This window comes from Pantherophis guttatus, chromosome 2 (assembly GCF_059756535.1).
Source record: "Pantherophis guttatus breed Tessera chromosome 2, ASM5975653v1, whole genome shotgun sequence".
NCBI lineage: Eukaryota > Metazoa > Chordata > Lepidosauria > Squamata > Colubridae > Pantherophis > Pantherophis guttatus.
In genome coordinates, this window is record NC_142064.1 from 201,876,158 (window position 1) to 201,902,517 (window position 26,360).

A 26,360-nucleotide genomic window follows, 5' to 3' on the forward strand; every position below is an offset into this window, starting at 1 on the left:
CATCAATACAGCCATTTCCAAACCTCTCTGACCTTCAGCCTCTCAGCCTCCCCCAACAGCTGCTCAGCTCCCAGCTGCACTCTCTGTCCAGTCCATTCAGAAAACTTGCTGCCAGGCCAGGAGATGACGAGGCAGGCAAGGAGGGATCTTCACGTTGCTTGGTGGCCAAGAGGTAAGCTGAGGAGCCAGGGTGCCATGGGAGCCACCACTTCACCAGAACCTCCGCACCCACCGGAATGGCAGCCCCGACACGCGGCCGCGTGTCAGGGCTGACATTTACATTCAGAAAACAGCTGCCAGTGTGAGTGGAAAATATTGAGTCAACTGGGCAAATACTTTGAAGCAATTTAAGGTAGTTTCCTATAATTTCGGAAATCAAAAGTATGTTATGGTTAGTCACAGAGTAAATGTAGTCTCAGATATTATGAGATATATGTGGGGGTTTTTTTTTAATTGAAAATTTGTGCATGGAATATGTCCTTTTCCTTCTTTCAAACAGTAACTGTTAAATAACTGTGATGAACATTCAGATGTTGCTCGTATTTTTCTTTTAGGTGATGGGTTTTGGTTTGTACCTGATGGATGGAAATGTCAGTAATATTTATAAATTAGATGCCAAGAAGAGAATCAACCTCAGCAAAATTGATAAATTCTTCAAGGTCAGTGTCTGGCTGGGCTCTGGTTCATGATTATTTCCAGAGGGACCTGAGATTACCTGTATTGGTACTGTCTAGAGATAGAGCAAACACAGGAGGATTTGACATGCTGGAACCTAAGGTGCGATTGAATCACAAAAATCTGAATATTTTACCGCTGCAAAATTGAAAATAAGCAATTAGGGGGTTTTATTCTGTGTGTTTTAACAGCATGCTAATATTTCTGCAAAAAAATGTCCTGATTAAAATCAGATTCCTACAGATTAATTCCATATCTACCAGATTTCACCTCTGCATAATAAACCCTGACAATCAACAGCAGGACATGCATCATAGACAGGAATTCTTCTGTTTACCTTGCCTTCTTCGGGGAAAACTTTGTTCCTGCAATGGACATAGTTACATATATTAGGACAATAGGTTGATCATCTTTTAGATAATGGTGAATTCCTTAATAGAATGTGAGTTACTGTGCACAAGCTTTTCCATTCAGATACTTTCGTTTTTCATTTTCATTTTTTAAATTAAATACAGGGGGGAAAAGAAAAGAAAACACGCAAAATTATAACAGAGGTGGGAACTAAATGCATATTTATGGAGACGCATACCTCAATAAATGGAAGCTGTGACTTCCATTCAGGTACTTTCTGAGTAAAATTAGGTGTGGATAAAGGAGAGAAGAAAATAAGTTCTTATGGAATTCACTGTAATGGCTGGCTGTAAAACACATAATTTGGTTGGTTCTTTCTTCTGATATATCCCTCTCTGTCCTCTCTTTTTTTTAAAAAAAAAAAAACTCAATTGTGCGCTATTCTCAGGCTGGTACCAAACTTTTAAAAACATGGTAAAACTGGCTTTGGCTGATCTCTGAAAGTTGAGAAGGGCTGGACCTGCTGGGAGGTCATACTATCCTTTCTGTTCTAAAGTGTAAAGTGGAAGCTATCCAAAAATGCCAAGACTATAGAAGAGACTAGATTGAGAAGTCTTTTTTTAAAAAAAGTCTTCCCGAAGAATATAGCTCCGAACAGATGCCAAAGAAATCACCAGTGAGGCCATCGGAAGTTAAACTCAGCTGGAGGGAAACTTTATTATCATTTTTAGTTTATTTAACAAAGTCATTTAAAAACTAAACTGCATAAAAAGTGTTCTGATTGTTTCACTCTTGCTTGATTTAGCTGTTAACAACCAGCTCAAGCAACAGCTGCAGCAGTTTTAGATAACAGATAAATTTGTGTAAATAGTATCTGCTGATCTCAAAAATGTCCAACCTAGAATTTGCTATGAGTTTTTGTCAAAAATGGTTCCCATATGTGGACTGCTTTAGAAGAGTAGGACCTGCATGTGATAGAAATTTCAACCCATCTTAAACAATATGGCTATTCAACTGTAGAACTAGGTATCACTCATGTGTACCTCCTGTATCAGCGTGAAAAAATGTCTGGCCATTTAGCCTGCTTCTTTCAAAAGACATTATTGTCTTTTATTATGGTACTTTTTCATGCCGTGATGCATTTTAAACAGAAGATGTAGCATTTCTCCTGCTGAAAAATTGTGGAGAAGTGAAAGGTGAATTGAGAATTAAAGTTCACAATTATCTACAATTGTTTGCAGAAGTTTTGAAAGTTTCAAAATAGTAACCATTGTTTATAAGCCGCCAAACATAGTTCCTATTATCAGGGCAACAGATTATTGCTGTAAACCTTCAGGTGCCCTCTCCAGTGGCTTATTTTATAGCAGTTCAGTTTGCAGCATTGCTAAATGCTTATTCTTGCAAGTTCATTAAAATGAGTACTTTCCATTGTTAAGTGTAACTCAAAAACTACATGGTGACTACAGTACATCACCTCTAATTACTAATTACTAACATTCTACCTACTGCTGTTCAAAAATAACAATATGTGTTTCATTTAGCAAATGAAGGAAACATGAATATGGTGAATATATCATCCATTATCGGTCTAGTCTCAGCACACCAGCAAGTTCGCGACTGCTAAGGTTCTTGATTAATTAAAAGAGCAGATTTTAAATTAAGATATTTGTATATTTGTTCACCTTCATCATTCCTTGAAGCTACTGCCTAGTTCCAGAAAGAATTCCACAATTCACACATATGCCTGTAAATGTGAGCTACACGTTAACTGATTTACATGTTTCATTCTTCCTCTTGCATGCAGATATTAAAGTAATTTCTTGCATGGGAATTTCTTCCATAAGCTTAATATTTGGAGTGCAAGAATTTCAAAACTGAGAGGTACCCCAAAGTTTAGAGTCCTCATTATCACATGAAAGTCCACTGGATTCTTGTACCTGTTTTAAAATAGTGTTAAATCTATGCCAAGTACAGTATAGATCTAATCCAGGGGTGTCAAACTCAAGGCCCGCGGGCCGGATTCGGCCCCTGGGGTGCTTAGATCTGGCCTACAGGGCTGCCCTGGAAACAGCGCAGGACCGCCCTGTGATGCCTCTGTCAGTGAAAACGGGCTCTCAATCTCCGTTTTCAGCTGGGGCAGCCTCCTGCAACACTCTGCCAATGAAAACAGAGCTTGGGAGAGCCTCACACTCCAATTTTGCTGGCAGAGGGTTGCAGGAGGCCGTCCCAGCTGAAAACGGAGCTCGGGAACCTGTTTTCACTGGCAGAACATTCAGGCCACCACAGGCGCCCCTGACATGAACAATGTCATGCTGGTCACACCCACCCCGGCCCCCTGAGCTCAAACACAATCCTGATGCGGCTCTCAATGAAATCGAGTTTGACACTCCTGATCTAATCTAAAACTTATTAAATATCTGAATTAGACTTCCATAGTCTTCAGAGTAGAACTCACAGTAACTGGGATTGCTAAACAATGCGATCATAAAGCACAATTTCCATTCCAATTTACAAGAGTAATTCTGGCAATCCCAGCTGCCATTGTTAGGCTAATCCCACATGGTTGCAATGGCCCATGGTCATGTGGTCGCCCTTTGTAACCTCCTGCCAACTTCCCCATTGACATTGCTTGTCTGAAGCTGACAATGAAGGTTGCAAAATGTGAACATACAACCGTAGAATGCTGCAATGTTATAATTGCAAGTTGATTTCCAAGTGTCCAAATCGTAATCACTTATGTGATCACAAAGACTATGAGGTCTAGTTATATGTCCCCCTCAGCTCTGTCATAACTTTGAATGGTTGCTGAACAAGGGGTGATTAAATGAGAACTACCTGCAAGTTAAAAATTTTACTTTACCAAAAAAAAAAAAAATCACAGTGAAAGCAATCCTAGCTCTGCCTCTTTAAACCTATTGTGTTAGTAACTGGCTGCTAATTGGTTGATTCAACTTTGATGATGTAGTTTATAGTTTGACGATATAGTTCTATTTGGGTAGAGTTAATAATTCAAACAAATCACTGTAATCAAAAACATTCTTTGGAGAAGGATGGAAATGAGAAGTCACTTTTCCTATGGAGATTCTCAGTCATCCAAATCATGGTTATCCCAAACATGCTTTTTCCAAAAGGCAACTGGACTTCCTTTTTTTGCCCCTTAAAGATGTTTCACTTCTCATCCCAGAAGCTTCTTCAGTTCTAAAATGAAGAAGAACTGAAGAAACTTCTGGGGTGAGAAGCGAGATGCCTTAAAGGGAAAACAAAGTCCAGTTGCCTTTTGGAAAAAGCACCTTTGGGAGAAGTCACTTTGTTGAACAAAATCTGACCATGTTTAATCCAGGAGCAGTCCTGGAAGACTATAGTTTCCTTTTAGGGAAAAAATATCTGTTGTTGTATAAAATTGTTATTCTATTGTTTTGTCAACAAAAATTGGGAATATAATTTCAAATTATTTTTAAGAAATAATCTTTATTGTTAGGTTTTTCAAACATGACTATTTAAGGCTACCGTATTTGGGTTGCAAAATCTAGATGTTCATTAGATGGCAGTAAAGATTCAGATTTTTGCAACCTACAAATGGTAATCCAAGATGATTAATAAATTCAGGTAATTGCTTCATGTGAAGCATATAATCATATACTGAAAATTTACCAACTCTAAATTTCCTTTCTCGTTAGCCAAAGCTAACAAAGCTACTACCAAAGCCTTGGTAGTACAGTGGTCTAAGGCACCCTGTTATTAAGCTGGTTATTAAGACCAGCTGCCTGCAATTACTGCAGGTTCGAATCTCGCCAAGGCTCAAGGTTGACTCAGCCTTCCATCCTTTCTAAGGTAGGTAAATTGAGGACCCAGTTGTGGGGGCAATAAGCTGACTTTATATAAATATACAAAAGGATGAAGGCTATTGCTGAGCACATTGTAAGCCGCCCCGAGTCTCCGGACAAGGGTGGCATATAAATCAAATTTTTAAAAAAAGCTATTTTCATTTTTAGTTCTCTGAGACTCAATAATAATCTGAGGCAATTGAGAAGACTTGGCTTCATATTTAATAAACGAAATATGTGATTCAAGATTTGTCATGAGAGCAGAAATCCTATCTTCCTGTCTGTATACTAAGCTTCTACATGTGTTGAGATTGATGGCTGGATATGGTAGCAGGAAGCAAAACAGGAAGCAAAAAGTGAAGATATATTTCCTGGGTTAAGGCGATCGTATTAGGGTGACCAGGTGCAAGAGAACTTAATACTCATGCACTTTTACTAATTCTGCTGACATTCCTCTTTTAGGCAATTATTAAAGCGATAGAAGTTCTACCCTCTTGTGTACTTGGCCAGACAATTTAGAGCCACTGTTTTGTTTTCACATGATAGTACTACAGGTAATCTTCAACTTACAACAATTCATTTAATGACCGCTCGAAGTCACAACAACACTGAAAAAGGTGATTTATGACCATTTTTGACACAACCATTGCAGCATTCTCATGGTCATGTGATCAAAATTCAGATGTTCGACAACTGACTCATATTTATGATGGTTGCAGTGTCCCAGGGTCATGTGATTGCCCTTTGCAACCTTCTGACAAACAAAGTCAATGAGAAAGCCGGATTCACTTAACAATCATGTTACTAGCTTAACAACTGCAGTGATTCACTTAACAACTGTGTCAAGAAAGGTCATAAAATGGAGCTTAGCAACAGAAATGCTGGGCTCAATTGTCGTAAGTCGAGGACTATCTGTATTCCTCACACTAGAACCCATGGGACATGGCTGCTATTTTCTAATAGATCCCATTGAGAAGATTAACCACCTCAAGATCATCAATTAGTATTTCTTTTTCAATATATCCTCCCAACACTTAATGATCCAGGAGTGTTCCAATGTACTATATTGTAAGAAAAGGTGTGGTTTTCGAAAAGACCTGGCATTCAGAAATCTTGCAGAGGTAGTTTTAAACAGGGCTGATGCCCATGCAAAATGATGATAAACTGCTAGCTAAAAATTGTGCTGACCTGATCTGAATCATCATAATAACTCATATTTTTCAGCTTCACCATGAAAATTCACAAACTATTTTGCTCCTCCCAATATTGTCAGGAATATTCTTTCAGACTTTTAGCCCCCTCTGGTGGTTAAATGCCCCTTTACTCCATGTGTCACACTCATACCAAAAGAAGCCTCTTTACCTTCTTTAAACCATTTCTTGTTTTTTCTTCCAGCAGCTGCAGGTGGTTCCTTTATTCGGCGATATGCAGATAGAGCTGGCCAGATACATTAAGACCAGTGCTCACTATGAGGAGAACAAATCCAAGTGAGTGCCTGCCATAATGTCTCTTGGCTTTGGTGTGTCTTAGTCTACTCTTCCACTCGTGTGTAAGCTCACTGAGTGACTGCCTGTGAGCCTGTGTCCAAGTGATTGAGTGACTGAACATAAGGACGAGTGCTTTGCTAAGGATGTAGGTCACAATATGATTTCTTACTTTCTCTTTACTGTATCTTGAAAGACACTGATTGTACCAATTTCTACAGTTAAATGTACCTTACCTCCCTGAAATTCTTCCTTGGTTCCATAGCCAGATCTCCCAGTAAGCCCTAAAAATGAAATGGAAAGGGGGGTCCTTGGTGCTCTCTGAGCTTGCTTGTTTTCTTGCAGACGTTTCATTCATAGGTAACATCATCAGCCAACAGCCAAAGAAGCCAACAGCAAACAGATCAACCAAAGAATCTCTAAGACCACCCCCAGCAACACTGGCAGACAAGCTACCATGTTAACTGACAGCAAACTGCACTCCTTACTAGCCTGATGTTGTTGTGTAGTATGGGTAATGAAACGTCTGCCAGAAAACAAGCAAGCTCAGAGAGCACCAAGGACCCCTCATGTCAACCCTGAGCTTTATTGGCGAAATGGAAAGATAACTCATGCAGAGAGTGCAGTTTTTTAAATGTTGATTCCTCAAGTACTGCCATCTTTGGAATATAATATTCTTCAACTTTAATCTCTCTTCCCTGGTATTTTCCGGTTCTTACACATCCCAACATCTCAGGCTGTGATCTTGAACTGATTGAGTGCCTAAAAGCCCCTATTTTTTTTGATCTACTAAAGGAGCAATTCAAGTATAACTCTAGAATTGCTATGAAGATGCAATTAAATCAGATTATTATTTTACCCTTGAAATGACAGTCCAGATCTTTTGGGACTTTTCTCTGCTTGGCTGTACAGAGTTATTACCTTCTGATGATAAATCCAGGGATGCAACTATTGAAGATTTATATCAAGTATAAGATTTATACTTCTGTCTTATACCAACACTTTTCAAGGTCAGTGAACTCTGGCTACAATTCAAAATTCTTGCATTCCTAGAGTTTTTTTCTGAGTCAGGTAGATTTTGCTCCTAACCTTAAACTTTCTTACTTCTTCCTTGCTATTTCCATCTCAATTTCAGTTTCAAATCTCATCCAGTCCTTTGGCTAGTGAGGGAATGCCCTGATACCCATGTTTTCCCAAAAATAAAACCCTGTCTTATAAATTTTTTGCTACCAAAAAAGGCACCAGGTCTTAATTTTTTGGGGGGGTTGGGGGAGTTGTCCATTGACTCACCTCACTTGCACGCATCAACCTGGCCTCCTTTTCACTGTCAGAGGCCTTCAGGAATTTCTTCTGCGGCAGACAAGGCTTTCCAGAAGGCCTCTGCAGCCAATAACAGAGTTCTGGATCGATCCAGAGCTCTGTTATCAGCTGCAGAGGCCTTCAGGAAAGCCTTGCCAGCTTTGCTGGCTGCAGAAGAAATGGGCCGGCAAGGCAGGTGTCGGGGTGCGCAAGGTCTGGTTGCAACTGTCCGAAGGTAAGTAGTAGGGCAGCTCCACACACCCCACCCTAGCTTAATTTTTACCCATGCACCCTGGAGTGGGCGGGGTCTTAATTAGGTCTTATGTTGGGGGTAGGGCTTATATTGGGGACACATGTAAAAATCAAGCTAGGACTTACTTTCAGGGTAGGTCATATTTTCAGGGAAACATGGTATTAGATATCTGTTTAATCAAGCAAGGATATAGATTACCTTCCACAAACTTTCTCAGACTTTCTGAATGTTCACCAGTCAGGCTGGCTAAATGTCTCTAACTAGCTAAATTGTTCATAAATTATAGCCATAAAGATGTGTCTTTGAGAATACAGAGAAGTGATTTCTAGAACTGAGTGCAGATCAATAATTTGCACTGAGAGTTTATATGTATATGGTGGCCAATATCTGTACAGTTGTGTGTATAGGAAAGTACTGACTGAGAGGTATTGATGAAGATGGAAAGGAATGATTGGATTTGTGCAAGTATGTACATGTGAAGAACACTTACATGGAAGAAAAATGGATATGAGTGTTAATGTGATGATATACATTGGGAATATATTTGAATATATTAAATCAGTGTCTGTACTTGTATGTTGACTGTTATTTGTTTGCATGCTTGGCAGCTGCGAATGTAGGTATGAATGCTCATCTTGTGAACGTGAATGTGACCGAGTGTGCCTGCTCTGGGTAATTTTTATCCACATTTTTCAATTGGATAGAAAATCCTCCAGAGCATGAACACAGCACTCTATCTGTCCAGAAGGATTCTCAGATTGGGTTTTAGGCAGGACAACAAAAGAAATGTAGCATAAACTCTAGTTACTCCCAACTGGAATTGTTTTCAATGGAATTGTTCATAGGGATGAATGTGGATCTTGGGGAGCCTTTTCAGTGGTAGCTTAGAGAGGATGGGTTTGTTTGTTTGTTTGTTTATTTATTTATTACGTTTGATGCTGCCCATCTCCCTTATAAGGACCCTGGTAAATGAAATCACAATTAAGGGTTGAAGTATGACCACCTGTCTTGATATAGAATCCTAGAAGGCAATGCTGCCCCGGTGTATTTTAGGCAGCCTCCCCTGTAGCTATTTCTAGGCATGAAGGGTAAGTGTTGCCATTCAATTTATGGCAAGATGTAAATCCAAAGTGGTTCAACCATACGAAGATCACAAAATTTGATGTGATGCATGCCTCTCAGTTGGCCGTTTCAGTCTCCATTTCACTACACAACTTGGTGTACTTTATTCTGGGATAACTACCAAGATTCGAATCAAATAAACAGTTTCAGTTTCTCAAATTTAGACCAAATTTAGGCCGGCAGTCACAGAATTATTGCTAATAAGAGACAATCACTAATTAATCACTGCAAAAAAAGAAATCATGTTACAATTGGATTTCATTACTGGAATTCATGGTGTTCATTGGGTGCATATTTATTTCGTTTTATGGTATCTGACTAATGGCTTCCATACCAGCATAAATGTGTATGTTGTTTCTTACTCATCATTCTAACCTTCTATTGCCAAAATAAATTGGATTTTAAACTCAGCCCAGTCCATGGAAGTATTTAACAATATGTGTTTTAAATCCCATTTCTAATCTATCCTACCCCATCCCAATAATCAAACTGTGAACTATTTCTTCCACTCATCTTTACTTACTAACAATTATTTTCTTATTCAGTTTCTAAGCAGAGCAGTATCGCCTCCTGAGCATCTTTCTCCTTCCTTGGAGAAGAGATTATGAACGCTAACTTGGCTGCACAACAATTGTGGGGTTTTTATGTTCCTGCACATTCATGCCCTTCTTTTCTTTTTCGTCTCCCTAATTCATTTCCATCCTTGTGGTGAGATGTAAATTAACTGTGGATTTTTTTTTCTTGTATGGCCTTTTAATTTTGTGTAATGGAATAGATTATATATGGCAGGTTGGGCTAGTGCAGCCAAATATCTGATCACCACTGATAACCTGTTGATGAGTTCTTTGGGGAACAGTACACTGGAAGGGTAAGAGCAAAGCACTGGATTTCTGAACATTTGGAAATATAATAGGACCTAATCATCACTGTCAACATCATTAAGAGAATTGCATCTACTTCAATATTACCAAGGATATCTAGTCCCAGAAATGAGATTTTAAAATATCCCACTCTTTCAAAATAAACAGCAAATTTTGAATAGCAAAGTTGGCACTCCAGACAGCCTGTATAAATACTCTTTACTGACATTTAAGTAGAAGTCAGGTTCATTTGCTACATTTAAGAATAATTCATAGTCATGTAAAAGAAGAAGGAATGAATGGCTAAGTTCAAACTTCATGGAAAATCAGGTTAAAGATGGGTCATTATTGACGTCATCTTAAATGGAGAAATTGTGAATCTCTAACTAAGATTTAGAAATTCTAATTTGAGAACTTTATAAAGCATTTGCTACTTACTATGATTCTCTGTGTTATCTGAATAGATGAATCATAGCTATAGATCTTGCTCTGGCAGCCAGGAAAAGAAAACAATTCTAAACTATGGTTTGCTATTATTATTAGGGTTGCCAGATGTATCAAATCATTTTTTCCCTTATTTATTTCCTAATTCAATTTTTAACTTTTTTTGCTGATGTTGTTCTATATTGGCATAGACCTAGAATGTTATAAATGTAGGTTAAATAGACCCCAAGTTTTGATTCTAGACATCTTTTCCTCATATAGTTATGTTTACAGTGTATATAGTTTCTTAAAGACCAGTCCTCAAATTCTGTTGTGCACATTGAGTGAATAATTCTGCTTGTCATCTATGGATTTGCTACCGGACCTTTACCACAAACATAAAATAAGTAAAATAAACATATCAAGTATAGGATAAATTATGAAATTAAAAAACATATCTACTTCAACAACTCTAATTTTCAGTTGTCGGTTACTGAGTGATGCACCATATCAAAAGACATTGGACCAAGTGAGATATTAGTGGACCAGTGGACCAAAGTTATCTTGAGTAATAACCGTAGAGTCAGAAATGAGTGTTAACTTAAAGACATTGGTTTTCTGCCCAGATGGACATGCACTCAGAGCAGCATCAGTCCACAGTATAACATCTGTGAACAGATGGTACAGATCCGAGACGATCATATCCGGTTTATCTCTGAACTTGCTCGCTACAGCAACAGTGAGGTAAGCTTCCATGGAGGCATGTGTTGCACAATCCATGTGTGAAAGAATAAATGTTGAGTGTGTTCTATGGGCAATTCATTATTACTTTGATTCTGTAGTTTGGTTATGGTGTTGGACAGTGGTGGGTTGCTCCCGGTTCAGACCGGTTCGCAAGAACCGGTAGTAAAACCGGTGGGAGGCTCCGCCCACTGACCCGGACGTCATCATAGGTGATCTGCACATGTGCAGAAGCTTCTGCGCAGGCGCGATGCGGACCAGTAGTAAAGGTAAGTAGAACCCACCCCTGGTGTTGGAATGCAAATAGCTTGCCTCTTGGAGATTTAGATGATGAATGTCCAATTCTGTCTATTCCAACCAACAGCAGCTCTCCAGATATTCAGAGTAGAAAGATTTTTCTCATTCAAAAGTATGTAACACTCTCTGTTCTTCTGTATCATAGATATAGTCTGCAGTCCAATTCTTATTTACTGTTTTGCATAGAAAAGTATATAATGCAATATCCCAGGGCCATTGGCAGTCATGGGACGCCCTATATGCAGCCTGCAAATTTTTATCAAAGGTTGCCTTTAAATTGTATGTTTTTAAATTTAGACAGTAGGGAAAAATATTAAAAAATAATCTTTGTAATTCTGTTTAATTGATTTTTTTCAATTTATTTATTTATTGTTTATTTATTGGTTCGATTTATATGCTGCCCTTCTCAGGAGACTCAGGGTGGCTTATAATGCGTTAAGCAATAGCCTTCATACTTTTTTGTATATACCTGCTTAGTAGGGCTTTCGCCCTGCCCCACCCCCACCCCCAAGCGGTGTTCTTTTTATACAAAGTCAGTTTATTGCCCCCACAATCTGGGTCCTCATTTTACCTATCTCGGAAGGATGGAAGGCTGAGTCAACCTTGAGCCTGGTGAGATTTGAACTTGCAGTAATTGCGGGCAGCTGGCAGCTAAGTGCTACTTTATCAGCACTTTAGTCCGCTGTGCCACCAAGGCTCTTAAACTTAAGTATTGGTTAAACCAAATCAATTTTAGTCTTTGTCCAGAGTCCATCTATTTATTTTAATTGTGGACCTATTATACAATTGAAAAATAAATATGAACCTCCTTCTGAAAACAATTAAACATCCCTAGGTGTTCCTAGGCCTCTCGAATTCCAAATTGCTTTTAGTGCTGTCAGATGTCATACTGTTCAGCATTGTTTAAGCCTACCATCTGTGTAGCTTGGATATCTACGGCCTTTCCCATTTCAAAGTTTAAAAAACATTCACAATTAGTCAGTGGGCAGATGATTGCCTGCACAATAGAGGGCACTATGCTGCACAATATATTTGCATATATCAACCCAAAGGAGAAGTTATCCTTGAATTTCTCTTTTATAGGAGCTAGATATTTACTGTTAGTCAAAATGTTTCCAAAAGAATTCAGTGAAAGTTGCAATAATTAAGAAATTCAGGTGTTGGTACTTCTGCATTTTTCTCTGAAGACCTTCCTAGTTTTATTTGAACGTGTAGGAAACTGGATGAGTTTTTATAATTGAGTGTTATATTTGAACTACATTGTTTGGAATACGTAGGTGAAGGACTAGAATATGAAACTGATTGGAGGAATCATGTCATTTTGATGTCAGCCATCTGTGCATTTTATCTCGGCAACTTTCCAGCAACTTTCTGGATTTGTAATCCATCCAGAGTCATTGATTGAGATTCGCGGTTATAGAAATTGAGTAAATAAATCAATAAATTAAATTCTCAGTTCTTCCCCTCATTCCCTGTCCATCAATTAACTCTTGTTGATGAAAGCTTGCAATGTCTTGCTCAGTTAATGAAAATAGCAACGTGAAGCAACTAAAGGAAAAGATTACTGGGTGAGACAGATGTCTACTCCTTTTCCAGGTTGTAACAGGCTCAGGATTGGACAGTCAGAAGTCAGATGAGGAATATAGGGAGCTTTTTGACCTGGCTTTACGGGGACTTCAACTTTTGTCCAAGTGGAGTGCACATGTGATGGAAGTGGTAAGTAATTTTTTTTTCTGATACATTTATATGTTGATTTTTAAGGTAAAGCTGCCTTCAGCATAAACCAGAGGGGTTAATTTACTTTCCCTCTAAATCTTGCAAAAATTGAACTTAAAATAAGATGTGCATGCCTGTGTACTGTTTACAAAACCTGACTTTTTTAAAAAAATGAAAAAAAATGAAAAATGTACATTGACTACAGCTTCCAAGACATTTTTGTACTCTTAATGTAGATTATGCTTTAAAACCAAAACAGCTGTGTTTATATCACATTCTTGGCAATAGTATGATTTGTTTGGTTCTGCTGAGTGTGTTGTGTGAAACTGTGATAGAATAGAATAGAATAGAAGTGTGATTGGACACACAAGGAATTTGTCTTGGTGCATATGCTCTCAGTGTACATAAAAGATAAGATACGTTCATCAAGATCATAAGGTAAAAACACTTAATGATAGTCATGGGATACAAATAAGCAATCAGGAAACTACATATACTGGAGAAATGACGTTATAGGCTGAATTTAGTAGTTTTCGAGAAATCAATATGTTGGATTTTTCCAACTGAATTTTCTGTGGTTTTTTTCCCCCCTCGAAGTATTCTTGGAAGCTAGTCCATCCCACTGATAAGTTCTGTAACAAAGATTGTCCAGGCACTGCTGAAGAGTATGAGAGAGCTACAAGATACAATTATACCAGTGAGGAAAAGTTTGCTTTTGTGGAGGTAGGTGGCTATATCCTTCATTTTTGCCCAGGGTACATACTTTCTTTGAATTGATGACTGAAGGAGTCTTGTACTGAAATGGAATGAAATGGAGGATCCAGACATTGCTGGATTTACAACTGTCCCTTTTTCTCCACTTGTTCTTGTATTCTTGTATGCAGAGAAAAACCACTCAACTCCAGGGCTTCCAGGATAGCACTAGAAGAGTGCTCTGCTGAGAGTGCATGTGAATGGGCCTGGTATAGTTAAAAGAGCCACACTGACTATTTTTATTCTACGCAGGTTATTGCTATGATCAAGGGCCTGCAAGTGCTCATGGGTCGCATGGAGAGTGTCTTTAACCAGGCTATCAGGAACACGATCTATGCTGCTCTACAGGACTTTGCTCAGGTGACCCTAAGAGAGCCGCTGAGGCAAGCAGTCAGGAAGAAGAAAAATGTCCTCATCAGGTAACTTAATCGCTTGCTAGAAGTTAAATACATGGACTCTATTTCATTTTTTTTTCCTGCCTGCCTACACCCATTAAATTAGCATGTATGTTTCTAAGTGCAGGATTGATTCCATGCGTGGCTCACAGAATATGCCAGGCTAAATCTATAATATTGCCAATTAAAAAGTCAAAAGCTTGGGAAATACTTAGGCTGCAATTGTAGAAAACTGGAAGAAGAATAAACAGTGCCAAGTTAGATGGAACAATAGTGGTCAAACAAGGCATTTTCAAATACTCACTGTCCCCAAGAATTTGTATTTAGAAAATCGGCATTCCAGACAGTATCCACATATGCTTAATATTTGGCTAGTAATTGCTTCCATAGAGAAGATCTTGATAGGACATGGATTATACTCATGTCTCTTATAACCATGAAGCTTTGGGGTTGTGGTTTTTACTTTTCTCTAGTTTCTATTGGCTGTCATTTAATAGACTATCAGAACATTTTGTTTCTCCTATTCTCCCTGCCACCACCGCTTCCACCAACACACAATCTCTTTGTCTGTGTGGGTGTGTATATGATGCATATGTATGTGTGGGTGTAACTGAAGATAGTCTTCATTCATCTGCTGCTCGTAGCCTGAATGGATTAGCAACTGAAATTAGCTTTTTAATGTGGTATGGGATACTTAACTCTTTTTACATACCAAAGTAGTAGAGTTTTATGGATTAATTAATGCTGATGCTACTATCATTAAATATCAGATTTGTATAATATCCCTAAAGCTTCATGCAGTACTTACATAATTATATTTCTACTTCATATTTAAATTGATTATTTAGACTTCACTGTAAACACAACAATTCAGTTCAGTGATAGATCCACTCTTCATCTTCCCAGTGTTCTTCAGGCAATTAGAAAGACAATCTGTGATTGGGAGGGAGGACGTGAGCCTCCAAATGATCCCTGTCTGAGAGGGGAGAAAGATCCCAAAGGTGGTTTTGATATCAAAGTCCCACGACGAGCTGTTGGACCTTCAAGCACACAGGTATCTGTTCCTTTATTAAGAAGATGCAGGTTAATTTATCAACCAGATCTTTAGAATAGTTTTTTTATTATACTGTTCAGTTTCATACTGATAAAGTAAATAAAGACTCAGCCTTTTATCCTTCTGAAGTCAGTAAAATGAGGACCCTGATTGTTGAAATCAATATACTGATTCTGTAAGCCGCTTAAGAGAGGGCTGTAAAACACTGTGAAGCGATATATAAGTCTAAGTGCTATTGCTATTGCTATGGTGGTCACCTAACATCTGCTGCAAAAAACATCGTAAATGATGTTGATCCACCAAATCTTATGATCATACCAGGCAGTCTCCATTACAGTCATAATTTAAATATTACCTGTTGTCAGGGTTCGGACCGATGCCCTAATTAAACCATGAGCCTCGAGCCAAGCTTCAAAAGAAATCCAGTTATTTATTAGGAGCTTCATGTCGACACGGACCAAGTGAAGCCAACTCTGACCTCACTTGATTCACGCCCCGGCTCTGACCCTGTTCCCCCCTCCCCCAATGTGTGTCATCAATCACATTCTCCAACGAAGCAATTTCTTGGGTTGTAGAAGTCCCTCCCTCCAGCCACTGTGGGTCTCTGTGGAGATGGCCTTGATGTGGAGATGGCTGGAATGTGCTTTTGTTTTGACTGAAGTGCAATTTCCTCGCTGCAGCTGGGAGACTCAGTTCCCCATCCCCCTGCCTATGGCAACTCAAGAGCAGGTCAGGAATGCTTTGCGAGTTGACACCTGTATTCTATTATTTATCCACTTTTACATATCAGAGACTTATTTCCTCCTTTGAAAGAGATCGTTATAACTCTAATAGTAGTAGCAAACCTTCTCTGCTCCAAAATGAATCTGTTTTTCCACTGAGATCAAGGAGGGAAGTTAAGTTGAGATTCCGATCTCCAAGTGAGTTCCATCTTCCAAGTTCCTTTGAGCAGGCCTACTCAATAGGACACCCTCAGCTGTGGAATAGTTGATATGGACTGATACCACCTCTCTTCTCAGTTTCCACTGAATATGAATATGTTCTCAACTTACAAGCACAATTGGGACTGGAATTTCAGTCATAAATCGTGACAGTTGTCAGCAAAGGCAGCCATGTGACTAGACCTGATTTTACAACCATTTTTATGGGGTCTCTAATCAAATCACATGGTTGTAAGGGCTAACCCTTTCTCCCAAATGTACATTTTTTGCCAGAAACCAATGTAAAACATCAAAATCTGCCCAAAAAAATACCAAATCATGATGACATGATTGCAGGATGCTGCAACCAATCATAAATATAAGCTGGTTGTCAAGCACCCAGAATGGGGTCATGTGACCAACAGGGAAGCAGTGTGCCATTTTATGACAGCACCTTCCCAAGGCCCTTATAACCATCATAAACCCAAAATAGTTGCTAAACAACTGGTATTAAGTTGAAGATTACCCGCACTATTATTTATACATGATTATTATTATTTATCAAAGGATACTGTAATAACAATCATCAACATGTTTTTTTCAGCTTTATATGGTGAGAACCATGTTAGAATCTCTCATTGCAGACAAGAGTGGTTCAAAGAAGACTCTTAGAAGTAGCCTGGATGGACCAATAGTTCTGGCCATTGAAGAATTCCATAAACAGTCGTTCTTCTTTACACATCTCCTCAATATAAGTGGCAAGTAGCAACATCAACTCTGAAATAAATAACCTAGACAGAATTAGTTTATCAAGAATTAGCTTGTCAAGAGTAACCAGCTCTGGAACAATGAATTTTCAGTGCATTGTAATTTATATTAAAGAACTATTAGAACTGGGTGTGAACTTTGAAAGAAATTGTTAGCCCAATTGTTTAGGTTTTTTTAAAATAAATTGCTATCTTATTCTTGTAAGAAAACAGTCTAATTTTATATATTTATATATACAATTTTATCAGTTCGAATATGCTGTTACATTATCTCCATATAATATTTTGTAACATGGACTTGCTGTATTCACACACACTGCAATATCTTTTTATGTTACATGCATTAAACCTGTCTTGCATTTTATTTTGGGGAAATATTACATGTTTTCAGTTACACTTTATATTGGGGAAATATTTTATGTTTTCAGAAGCCCTCCAACAGTGCTGTGATTTGTCCCAACTTTGGTTCCGGGAATTTTTTCTGGAGTTGACCATGGGTCGCCGAATTCAGTTCCCCATTGAGATGTCAATGCCCTGGATTCTAACTGATCACATCCTGGATACCAAAGAACCCTCCATGATGGAGTAAGAACTCCAGGATGATATGAAATGTATTTGTGGGTGACTTTGTGATAATTCTTGAAGGAATTCAATTTAATTCAAATTCAGCTTTGTGCCTCATGACAGGGAGCAGTATTCAGTCTCCCTGTTTCTATTGCATCTGCCAATCTCTTTGGAAGGATAATTTACTTTTATTTATTGTATGTTGTCTAGTGGTATCCTCACAAAGAGGAGTGAAGGGCTGAAGTGTTCTTAAACGACAGTTAGTTTCATACAGTATAAAGGAATTATGAAGTGATTTGTATAAAGCGATTTTTTTTCCTTTCTATTTTTAAGGATGTAAGGGAAAATCGATGATAGGAAATAATTTATGAGCAGACTAATAGATGGGCAATTGGTTGATAGATGCCAATAGATATGTTGCAAATGAATGAATTCAGGAAAGTTCTCGACCGTGTGCGATTGGCTGAATTCCATTGTAGCAGGCTTATGAAATACAATTCTATGCATGAAGAAATTTTGTTATAGAGCCAAAGAGATTGTAAGCAAATATTGATTTGTAATACACAAAATTAAGAAAGCTTGCTTTAATATTGTATCAAATTTTATGCAGGTTTTCCTGAAACCAGTAGTTTTAAATTAAATCGCATTTTAAAATTTCTACCATAGTTGAGACAAATGTTTGTACAAACATGTCTGTGCTGGCTGACCTATTTCATTAATTGCAGATATGTACTCTACCCACTGGATCTCTACAACGATAGCGCCTATTATGCTTTGACCAAGTTTAAAAAGCAGTTTCTCTATGATGAAATTGAAGCAGAAGTGAGTTCTCTCTGCATTATTTTTGTTAATTATTAACATCAAACATTTGACTTATTTTACATAGATCACTTCAACTTTTATAAAGCCTGTTATTATAAAGCCCGTTTTTTGTTCTTTTTCTACCAGGTGAACTTGTGTTTTGATCAGTTTGTGTATAAACTGGCAGATCAAATCTTTGCTTACTATAAAGCAATGGCTGGCAGGTATGAAGCCTCTATTGGTTTGGGGAGTGTTGGACCAGCTATTAATGTTCTTCTGTATGGATCAATTAGTTCCCGAGCTGAAAAATATATGGTTTGTGTGATGATATTACAAGAAGTAGACATTACTGGACATTGATGGAAAAAGATTGTTCATACTCAAAACATGATAGCAGTAATTCATAGCAAACCTTTGCATAGTATTGCTTCTTGCTGAATGACCAATGCTTCTTCAGCAATTAAAAATCAACTGGTTGAATAATATTACCTAAAATCTATTTTACATCAGAGAATCTGATTTCCTTTATTATCAAAAATGGTAGCTGCTTCTAGAATATTTCATCTTTCCACAGATGGTTCACATAATTAATTTGGCAGTTCACGTTGTCTTGATAAATTATTGGTTTGGATTTCTGTTAACGAGACAAAACCTTCCCAAGGTAGCTTAACAAATTATTTTAGATATTGGAAACATTTTTTCCACAACTGAAAAATTTAAGTTTGCAGATTTCTATAATGATGATGATGACAGTAGTAATAATATTCCTGACTAATCATATTTTCATACTAACACTGAACAATATGAGGAAGAAAAGACATGGGGTCTTGTAACTCTATTCAGAAAAGCATTTAAAATTTGTGGAAAGAAAGCAAGAATTGCTTCCATGTCAGTTTCTACCTTGAGCTGTCTTCTGTCTTTTTTCCCCCTCCATTATCCCTTAATGCAAGCACTAGATCAGGGGTCTGCAATCTTAAATACTCAAAGAGCCATTTGGACTGGTTTCCCACAGAAAAGAAAACACCGGGAGCCACAAAACCTGGGTGGCATGGCCAACTCGATGTCACTCACTTCCACCAATTACATGACCCCAAGCCACACCTACCCAGCTGGTCATTAGGACAGAGAACCAGTTGTTAAAAAACATTGGGAACCACAAAATCCTTTTGACATATCTCTCTCTCCCTTCCCTCCCTCCCTCTCCCTCTCTCTCTGTATCTCTCTATGTCTCTCTCTCTCTCTCCTCCTCTCTCTGTATCTCTCTGTCTCTGCCCTGGTTGTTTCTCCATCCCCCGCCATCGCCCTTACCTTCTCAGGCCAGGCGAGGAGACTGGGAGGGAAGGGTGAAGGGCCAGCCAGTGATGGGGTCACCTGACATGGAGCCACAGCAGAGGGCCCAAAGCTCCGGAGCCACAGGTTGCTGACCTCTGCACTAGATCTTATTACATAGCTCTTCTTTTCACTGATGTCTTGAGAATAAATGAATTGTGGTAGTGAAGAGAAAATCAAGTAAAGATTCTTATGAGTATTTTTCATTCACAGTGTTTTACTGGATAAGCGCTTCCGGGCTGAATGTAAAAATTATGGAGTGATTATCCCTTACCCACCATCCAATCGCTATGAAACTTTGCTCAAACAAAGACATGTCCAGGTACAATTTCCTTTTAGCAAATTCTTTGGTGTTCTTTATGGACTGCTCTTTAGGACAAATTCACACATTAATTTCCTGTGCCAAAGTCTGGGCAAGCTAGCATTCTAAGCCATACATTTCCATGGCTTAGAATAATTGTTTGCAAGTATTTATGTTTTCTAGGTAACCATACTAGCAAAAGGTACATGTGTAAGGGCTTCACCTAGGAATCTCTGTATGGTAGAAGGCATTCTATATAAGACATATTTTTGGAAAATATAAAAAGTACTCTCAATATAAGGAAGGAAATAGCTAATGGCTAACTCCGTTGGCAGTTTATCTTATAAAAAGTAATGTAGCCCAGGTGAGAAGAAATCTGGGGAAAAAGCTTTCAAAGAGATATTGCTGTAATTAACTCACTATAAATGAATGTGGGGAATTCCTCCAATTTTTCAAGATTTGGTTGCCCCAGGTGAACATTAAAGATGCCTTATTGGAAGCTGATAGTTTTTGTCCCCTTTGTCTTGCTCAGCATCCTGAGGTTTGACATCTCGTGCCAGTCCAAAACCTTAAGCGCTCTACTGTTCTGGCTCTGTACTTGATTTTGGTCCTGTTTTTAATCACCAATTTCTTGGTTTTATACTTGTGTCTTTTTCAGCTGCTAGGCAGGTCAATTGACTTGAACAGACTTATCACCCAGCGTATCTCAGCTGCGATGTACAAATCACTAGATCAGGCTATTAGCCGCTTTGAAAGTGAAGATCTGACATCCATAGTGGTAAGTATTGCTCCAAATAAGGAATATATATAGTGCATGTGACGCGCAAGCGAGCGAAGAGAGCATGTGCGCATGGCGGGTGCACTTCCAAACCGGTAAGGAAGGTAAGTAGATTTCACTCCTGCTACACAGTACTGCGTGTCTAGTACAATTGCATCCATCAATACATTCTGTTTATTTCTATCAATCTTTATAGTGTGTTATTTCCAGTATGATAATAGAATAAAAAATACATCTGCTTTTATAGTAAGTTCTATTTTGCTCACAGGTATGTTGAGGTGATGTCAATCCTGTACATAACTTTTGACAACTGTCTGCATTTAATGATTTTATTTATAGGCAAGGAAGAATTATCAATATTTCTTTGCAACTATCAAGATTTTCCCTACTTCCTAAATATGTGTAAGAGTCAAGTTCCCCAGAAATTGGCAGGATGTTCCAAACAACTTGGGCTGGGAAGATGCAAAAATTGGACTTGATTCTGAATCACAAATGCACTTTATACAAGTAGCTCTCAATTTACAACAATTCATTTAGTGACTGTTTGTGAAGTTACAATAGCTCTGAAAAAAGTGACTTATGACCATTTATCACACTTATATCTGTTGAAGCAGCACCATGGTCATGTGATTCAGACACTTGACAACTGATTCATATTTATGACGGTTGCAGTATCCTGGGGTCATATGATCACCTTTTGTGACTTTGCTTATGACTTTGTGATAAGCAAAGTCAGTGAAGTCACTTAACAACCATGTTACTAACTTAACAACTGCAGCGATTCACTTAACAACTGTGGCAAGAAAGGTCGTAAAATGGGACAAAATTCATTTAACAATTGTTTCATTTAGCAACAGAAATTTTGGGCTCAATTATAGTCATAAGTTAGAGACTACCTGTAGATGGAATGCATTTGTTAATATTTGATTTCATCTAATAACACAGGACAAATCAACATTGATGTATGAGGATTTCAGTTTTTATCCTGAGAAAGCAGAATTTCTTTTCTTTTCTTTTCTTTTCTTTTCTTTTCTTTTTTTCTTTTCTTTTCTTTTCTTTTCTTTTCTTTTCTTTTCTTTTCTGATGCAGGAACTTGAATGGCTTTTGGAGATCAATCGTTTGACACATAGACTCTTGTGCAACCACATGACCTTGGACAGTTTTGATGCCATGTTCCGCGAGGCCAATCATAATGTTTCAGCTCCTTATGGGCGCATCACGTTGCATGTCTTCTGGGAGCTAAACTTTGACTTTCTACCTAATTACTGCTACAATGGGTCTACTAACAGGTACAAATAAAATATCAAAATAATATGTTTTGGTCCCCTCTCTGAAGACTAGAAATAAATCACTAAGCTGCTAGGATAAATAACAACAATAGTTTTGCTGCTCTGCATTCACTGCTCTTCCCAAATGCTAGAATACATTTCTTAACAAGAAGACTGGTTTCACAGTGCAACTAATTGCCAAGGGAGACAGTGGTCTTCACCGTATATCTTCAAGTAGAAGCTCCACAACAATTTGTCTAGGATAATTTAATTTTTAATTATAGCACCGAGTAGGTGTTTGGATTCTGTAGCTCCTTTCTATTCTATAGTCCAAACCAGGTTGCATTATATAATGAATTTCATGTAATTGCTAGCATGGATGCAAAAGTGTTAGATGTATTGTTTGAAGATACATCTAAATAAGCAGTGTTAAATTAGGAAGCAATGTTTAATTGAAACATGGCTATTTTGTGTCATAAGTGTCTTAGGATGACTGATGCAGCCCTCCTCCTCCTCACACACACCTTTTTTTGTGTCATTTTACAATTATTAGGTTTGTGCGGACAGCAATTCCATTCACCCAAGAACCCCAGAGAGATAAACCCGCCAATGTTCAGCCATATTACCTTTATGGTTCAAAGGTGAGTCAAACAATGTGCTTGTTGTTTCTAGATCTCCATACAGCTGATAGGGCTTTTGAAAATTCCTGTTCTCTTGATTTTATAGAATACTTGGCAGGAACAATCAATAGTATGCAGTCCTATTTTTTGATCACTTCAGAATAAAGGAGTTTACATTTTCCATGTTATACCATCTGAAACAGTGCAGCATTGTGTATCAAATAATAACTGTGAACAAAGAAGCTAGTTCATGTTTGTAACTCACTATTTATGTATCAGAGCATTTCTGGAGTTTTAAGAGGTCAGTTGCGCGCCCCCCCCCCGCTCCCCATACTATCAGTGATTCACACTATACTTAAGCCCACGATGTTATATACAAGTAGTTCTCAACATACAACCATCCATTTAGCAACCTTTCAAAGTTACAACAGCACTGAAAAAATGACTTACGACCAGTTTTCACACTTTTGACTATTTCAGCATCCCCATGGTCACGTGATCAAAATTCGGATGCTTGGCAACTGGCATGCATGAATGACAGTTGCAGTTTCCCAGGGGTCATGCACTCATCTTTTGTGACCTGATGAGCAAAGTTAATGGGAAAGCCAGATTCACATAACAACCCTGTTATTAACTTAACAATTTAGCGGTAATTCACTTAACAACTGTGGCAAAAAAAAGTTTGTAAAATGGGGCAAAACCCACTTAAGCTAACATTGCTTTGCAATGGAAATTTTGGACTCGATCGTGGTTGCAAGTTGAGGACATTGTACATTATGCATCAAAAACTTTCATACTGTTTTTAGGAACAGCTCTCACTGTTGGAGACAGCAACTTTCTAAAATGGACGCTAAACCAGGGGTCTCCAACCTTGGCAACTTTAAGACTTGTGGACTTCAACTCCCAGAATTCAACTTTGGGAGTTGAATTCCACAAGTCTTAAAGTTGCCAAGGTTGGAGACCCCTGCTCTAAACTGTTCTTTTGGCATCAGAAAATATAGCAGTATCAACAAAGCTCAGACTCAGTGGTGAGATTCAACTGGTGTAACAACCAGTTCGCTTCACGCATGCTTTGCGCAGTGCGTTTCAATTCAGCTCTAAAACTTACCTTCTACTGCAGCCCCGGTGAGTAAAACAGCTGAGGCGCGGCAATCCGCTCTGCCGTGTCGATCAGCTGGGCTTCAAACAAAGGAAATAAAGATAGGTAAAGTGCAGGGGCAGGCTGGCGAGTGGGCCCAGCTGATCGTCGGAGCTACCGGTTCATCCGAACTGGTCCGAACTGGTAGAATCGCACCCCTGCCCAGACTGCAGGGCTAGTACTACAGCTACTACCCTACATTGCTAAATTATCTTTCCATGGCTTTAGATTATCTTTAAAGAAATCTTATGAATCAATGCATTGTTGTTTAGTAGCTGTTTGAAATGCCATGGCTAAAAGAGAAAAAGAATCTGAGCCAAATTGTTTGGATATTAAAAGGGGAGAAAGAATAAAATATCAATCATTGTCTGGTGGTTATCAACATATTGTCCTTGCTCTAACCATAATATGTGACTTGTCCTATTAAATAAATGTTTTGCTCCTCTTATTCTCAGCCACTCAACATTGCATACAGCCACATTTATAGCTCTTACCGAAACTTTGTGGGACCTCCCCATTTCAAGACAATCTGCCGACTCCTTGGATACCAAGGGATTGCTGTTGTGATGGAAGAATTGCTGAAGATTGTCAAAAGCCTGGTAATGGGGATAAATAAACCCACTGGTTTTAATCCTCTTCTTTCTTCTTCTCTTCTTCCTCCTAAAGTTCCTTGTAGTTCCCCAAAATCTGCTCTAGAAATTTAACTGATGTTCTGACAAAGATTTGAGAGGGATCGGAAGTGAATCTGGGGAAGAGAGGAAGGAAAATTCATGTTGTATAAATAGAAGTTGATTCATGGGACATTCAATATAGCTCCAAGATTGAAAGGCAGATTTTAATTAATTTTCCAGATATGGTTTCTGCATAGGATTTGAGGAAGCTTTTCACATCTGCCAGTAATTCTGCTATAAATCTGTAATTATTCTGGAAGAAATGGAGCTCTCATGATATGATAAACCTGTGTTCAGAAATCCATATACCAAAATTATCAGGTCAACATAAGATATAGAGATTTCTTGGTAGCAAAAGGAAAAAAGAAAAAAAAATACTTTTTTTTGCACTGAAATATAAAAATATAAAAAGTCTGCTTGGGTTTTTTAAAGTAGGGTTACTATTAGTGTAAATTTTTAAAATTGTTTTCTTATTTTTCTTATTCTTGTGTTTTCAAAGAAAAGTATTTTTAAACAGCTATTTGGATATATTTAAGTATTGTAGCCAACTTAAAAGTGATTTAAAAGTACTTGTTTGGATCCCAGCTCAAAAACATTATGAGGAGTTTCAAAAGACCCAGAAATTTGCACATCCAGTTGCCAGTTTCAATCATCTGTTTTTATTTAGCAAATGTTTCCCTTTGGGTTTTGGAACTTCTGAAGCCTCAGCTTCTTCCTACAAACTATTGAGCTCAGAAGACGTTTCTGGCATTGTTACATTTGTTTACTTCTGTTTAATAAACCATTATATTTAAAGCTTCCTTCTTGTCTGAACTGAGTGAGATAGGATCAAGATTACTTGCAACTGCATAAATTGGCTGAACGGAGCCAAGATTTGCAGCTGCAGGCCACTTTATAAAACAGCAGATGCTTTGAATGTTGAGTCTACTTCCCAGAGCTGACCTTCATCCCCAATTGCTTCTGATAGCTGCAAGGAACCATCCTTCAGTATGTGAAGACCTTGATAGAGGTGATGCCGAAGATCTGCCGCCTGCCAAGGCATGAGTATGGATCTCCAGGTTAGTACTGTGAGATTAGTAAATCTGCATAATACTAAGGAGAAATTTCCTGACAGTGAGAACAATTAATCAGTGGACTGGCTTGCTTCCAGAAGTTCTAGGTGCTCCAACACTGGAGATTTTTAAGAAGAGATTGGACAACCATTTGTGTGAAATCATATAGGGTTTCCTGCTTGAGCAAGGGGTTGGACTAAAATACCTCCAAGGTCCCTTCCAATGCTGTTATTCTGTTAATTCTTATTTATCACATTTGGGTGATCCTGTCCTTTGCCCAAAATCATGAGCGTGACTTATTTTGAATTATACTATTTTAAATTTTTCATTGTACTATCCATTTCATTTTATCTGCATGTGTGCAGCAATTTTTTCTGATCTCAATTTGTGCTTTAGACACAATAAAATTATATACTAAGGATTAAGATTACAGAGGTTTAATTTAGCAACTAATTGAGAGTTCTAGAAACAACCTAATTACTGTATAAGAATCACTGTAGAAACAAAGAGTTGAGCCCCGTGCAAGAATCCAAATTAAGGCATCCCAGATATGCCAATAACTTACCTGGGCTGTTGGTTCCACTGACAAACTTCCTATTGGGAATTTTTTTTCCTAACATTAAATGTTAGAGTATGTTTTGAGTAAAGTAAAGTATGTTTTGAGAGCCTTGGTAGTACAGTGGTCTAAGGCACCCTGTTATTAAGCTGGTTATTAAGACCAGCTGCCTGCAATTACTGCAGGTTCGAATCTCGCCAGGCTCAAGGTTGACTCAGCCTTCCATCCTTTCTAAGGTAGGTAAATTGAGGACCCAGTTGTGGGGGCAATAAGCTGACTTTGTATAAATATACAAAAGTATGAAGGCTATTGCTGAGCACATTGTAAGCCGCCCTGAGTCTCCGGAGA

At 38.2% G+C, this 26,360-nt stretch overlaps 1 protein-coding gene across 3 annotated transcripts in view; it reads left to right on the forward strand.

The window, feature by feature from the left end:
• Nucleotides 1-26,360, forward strand: part of CYFIP2 (cytoplasmic FMR1 interacting protein 2) — a 71,209-nt gene that overhangs the window by 23,743 nt on the left and 21,106 nt on the right. For 2 of the 3 annotated variants that reach the window (XM_034401637.3, XM_034401652.3), the window contains exons 9-25: nt 555-659; nt 6,246-6,337; nt 10,918-11,035; nt 12,926-13,045; nt 13,643-13,768; nt 14,051-14,217; nt 15,100-15,247; nt 16,772-16,925; nt 17,363-17,519; nt 18,224-18,320; nt 18,447-18,523; nt 19,842-19,950; nt 20,588-20,707; nt 21,797-21,996; nt 22,529-22,616; nt 24,189-24,332; nt 25,372-25,462. In XM_034401637.3, coding sequence (XP_034257528.1) covers nt 555-659; nt 6,246-6,337; nt 10,918-11,035; nt 12,926-13,045; nt 13,643-13,768; nt 14,051-14,217; nt 15,100-15,247; nt 16,772-16,925; nt 17,363-17,519; nt 18,224-18,320; nt 18,447-18,523; nt 19,842-19,950; nt 20,588-20,707; nt 21,797-21,996; nt 22,529-22,616; nt 24,189-24,332; nt 25,372-25,462 — 2,113 coding nt within the window. The remainder of the gene's footprint in view (nt 1-554; nt 660-6,245; nt 6,338-10,917; nt 11,036-12,925; nt 13,046-13,642; nt 13,769-14,050; nt 14,218-15,099; nt 15,248-16,771; nt 16,926-17,362; nt 17,520-18,223; nt 18,321-18,446; nt 18,524-19,841; nt 19,951-20,587; nt 20,708-21,796; nt 21,997-22,528; nt 22,617-24,188; nt 24,333-25,371; nt 25,463-26,360) is intronic. The other variant, XM_034401644.3, reaches the window with a different exon arrangement.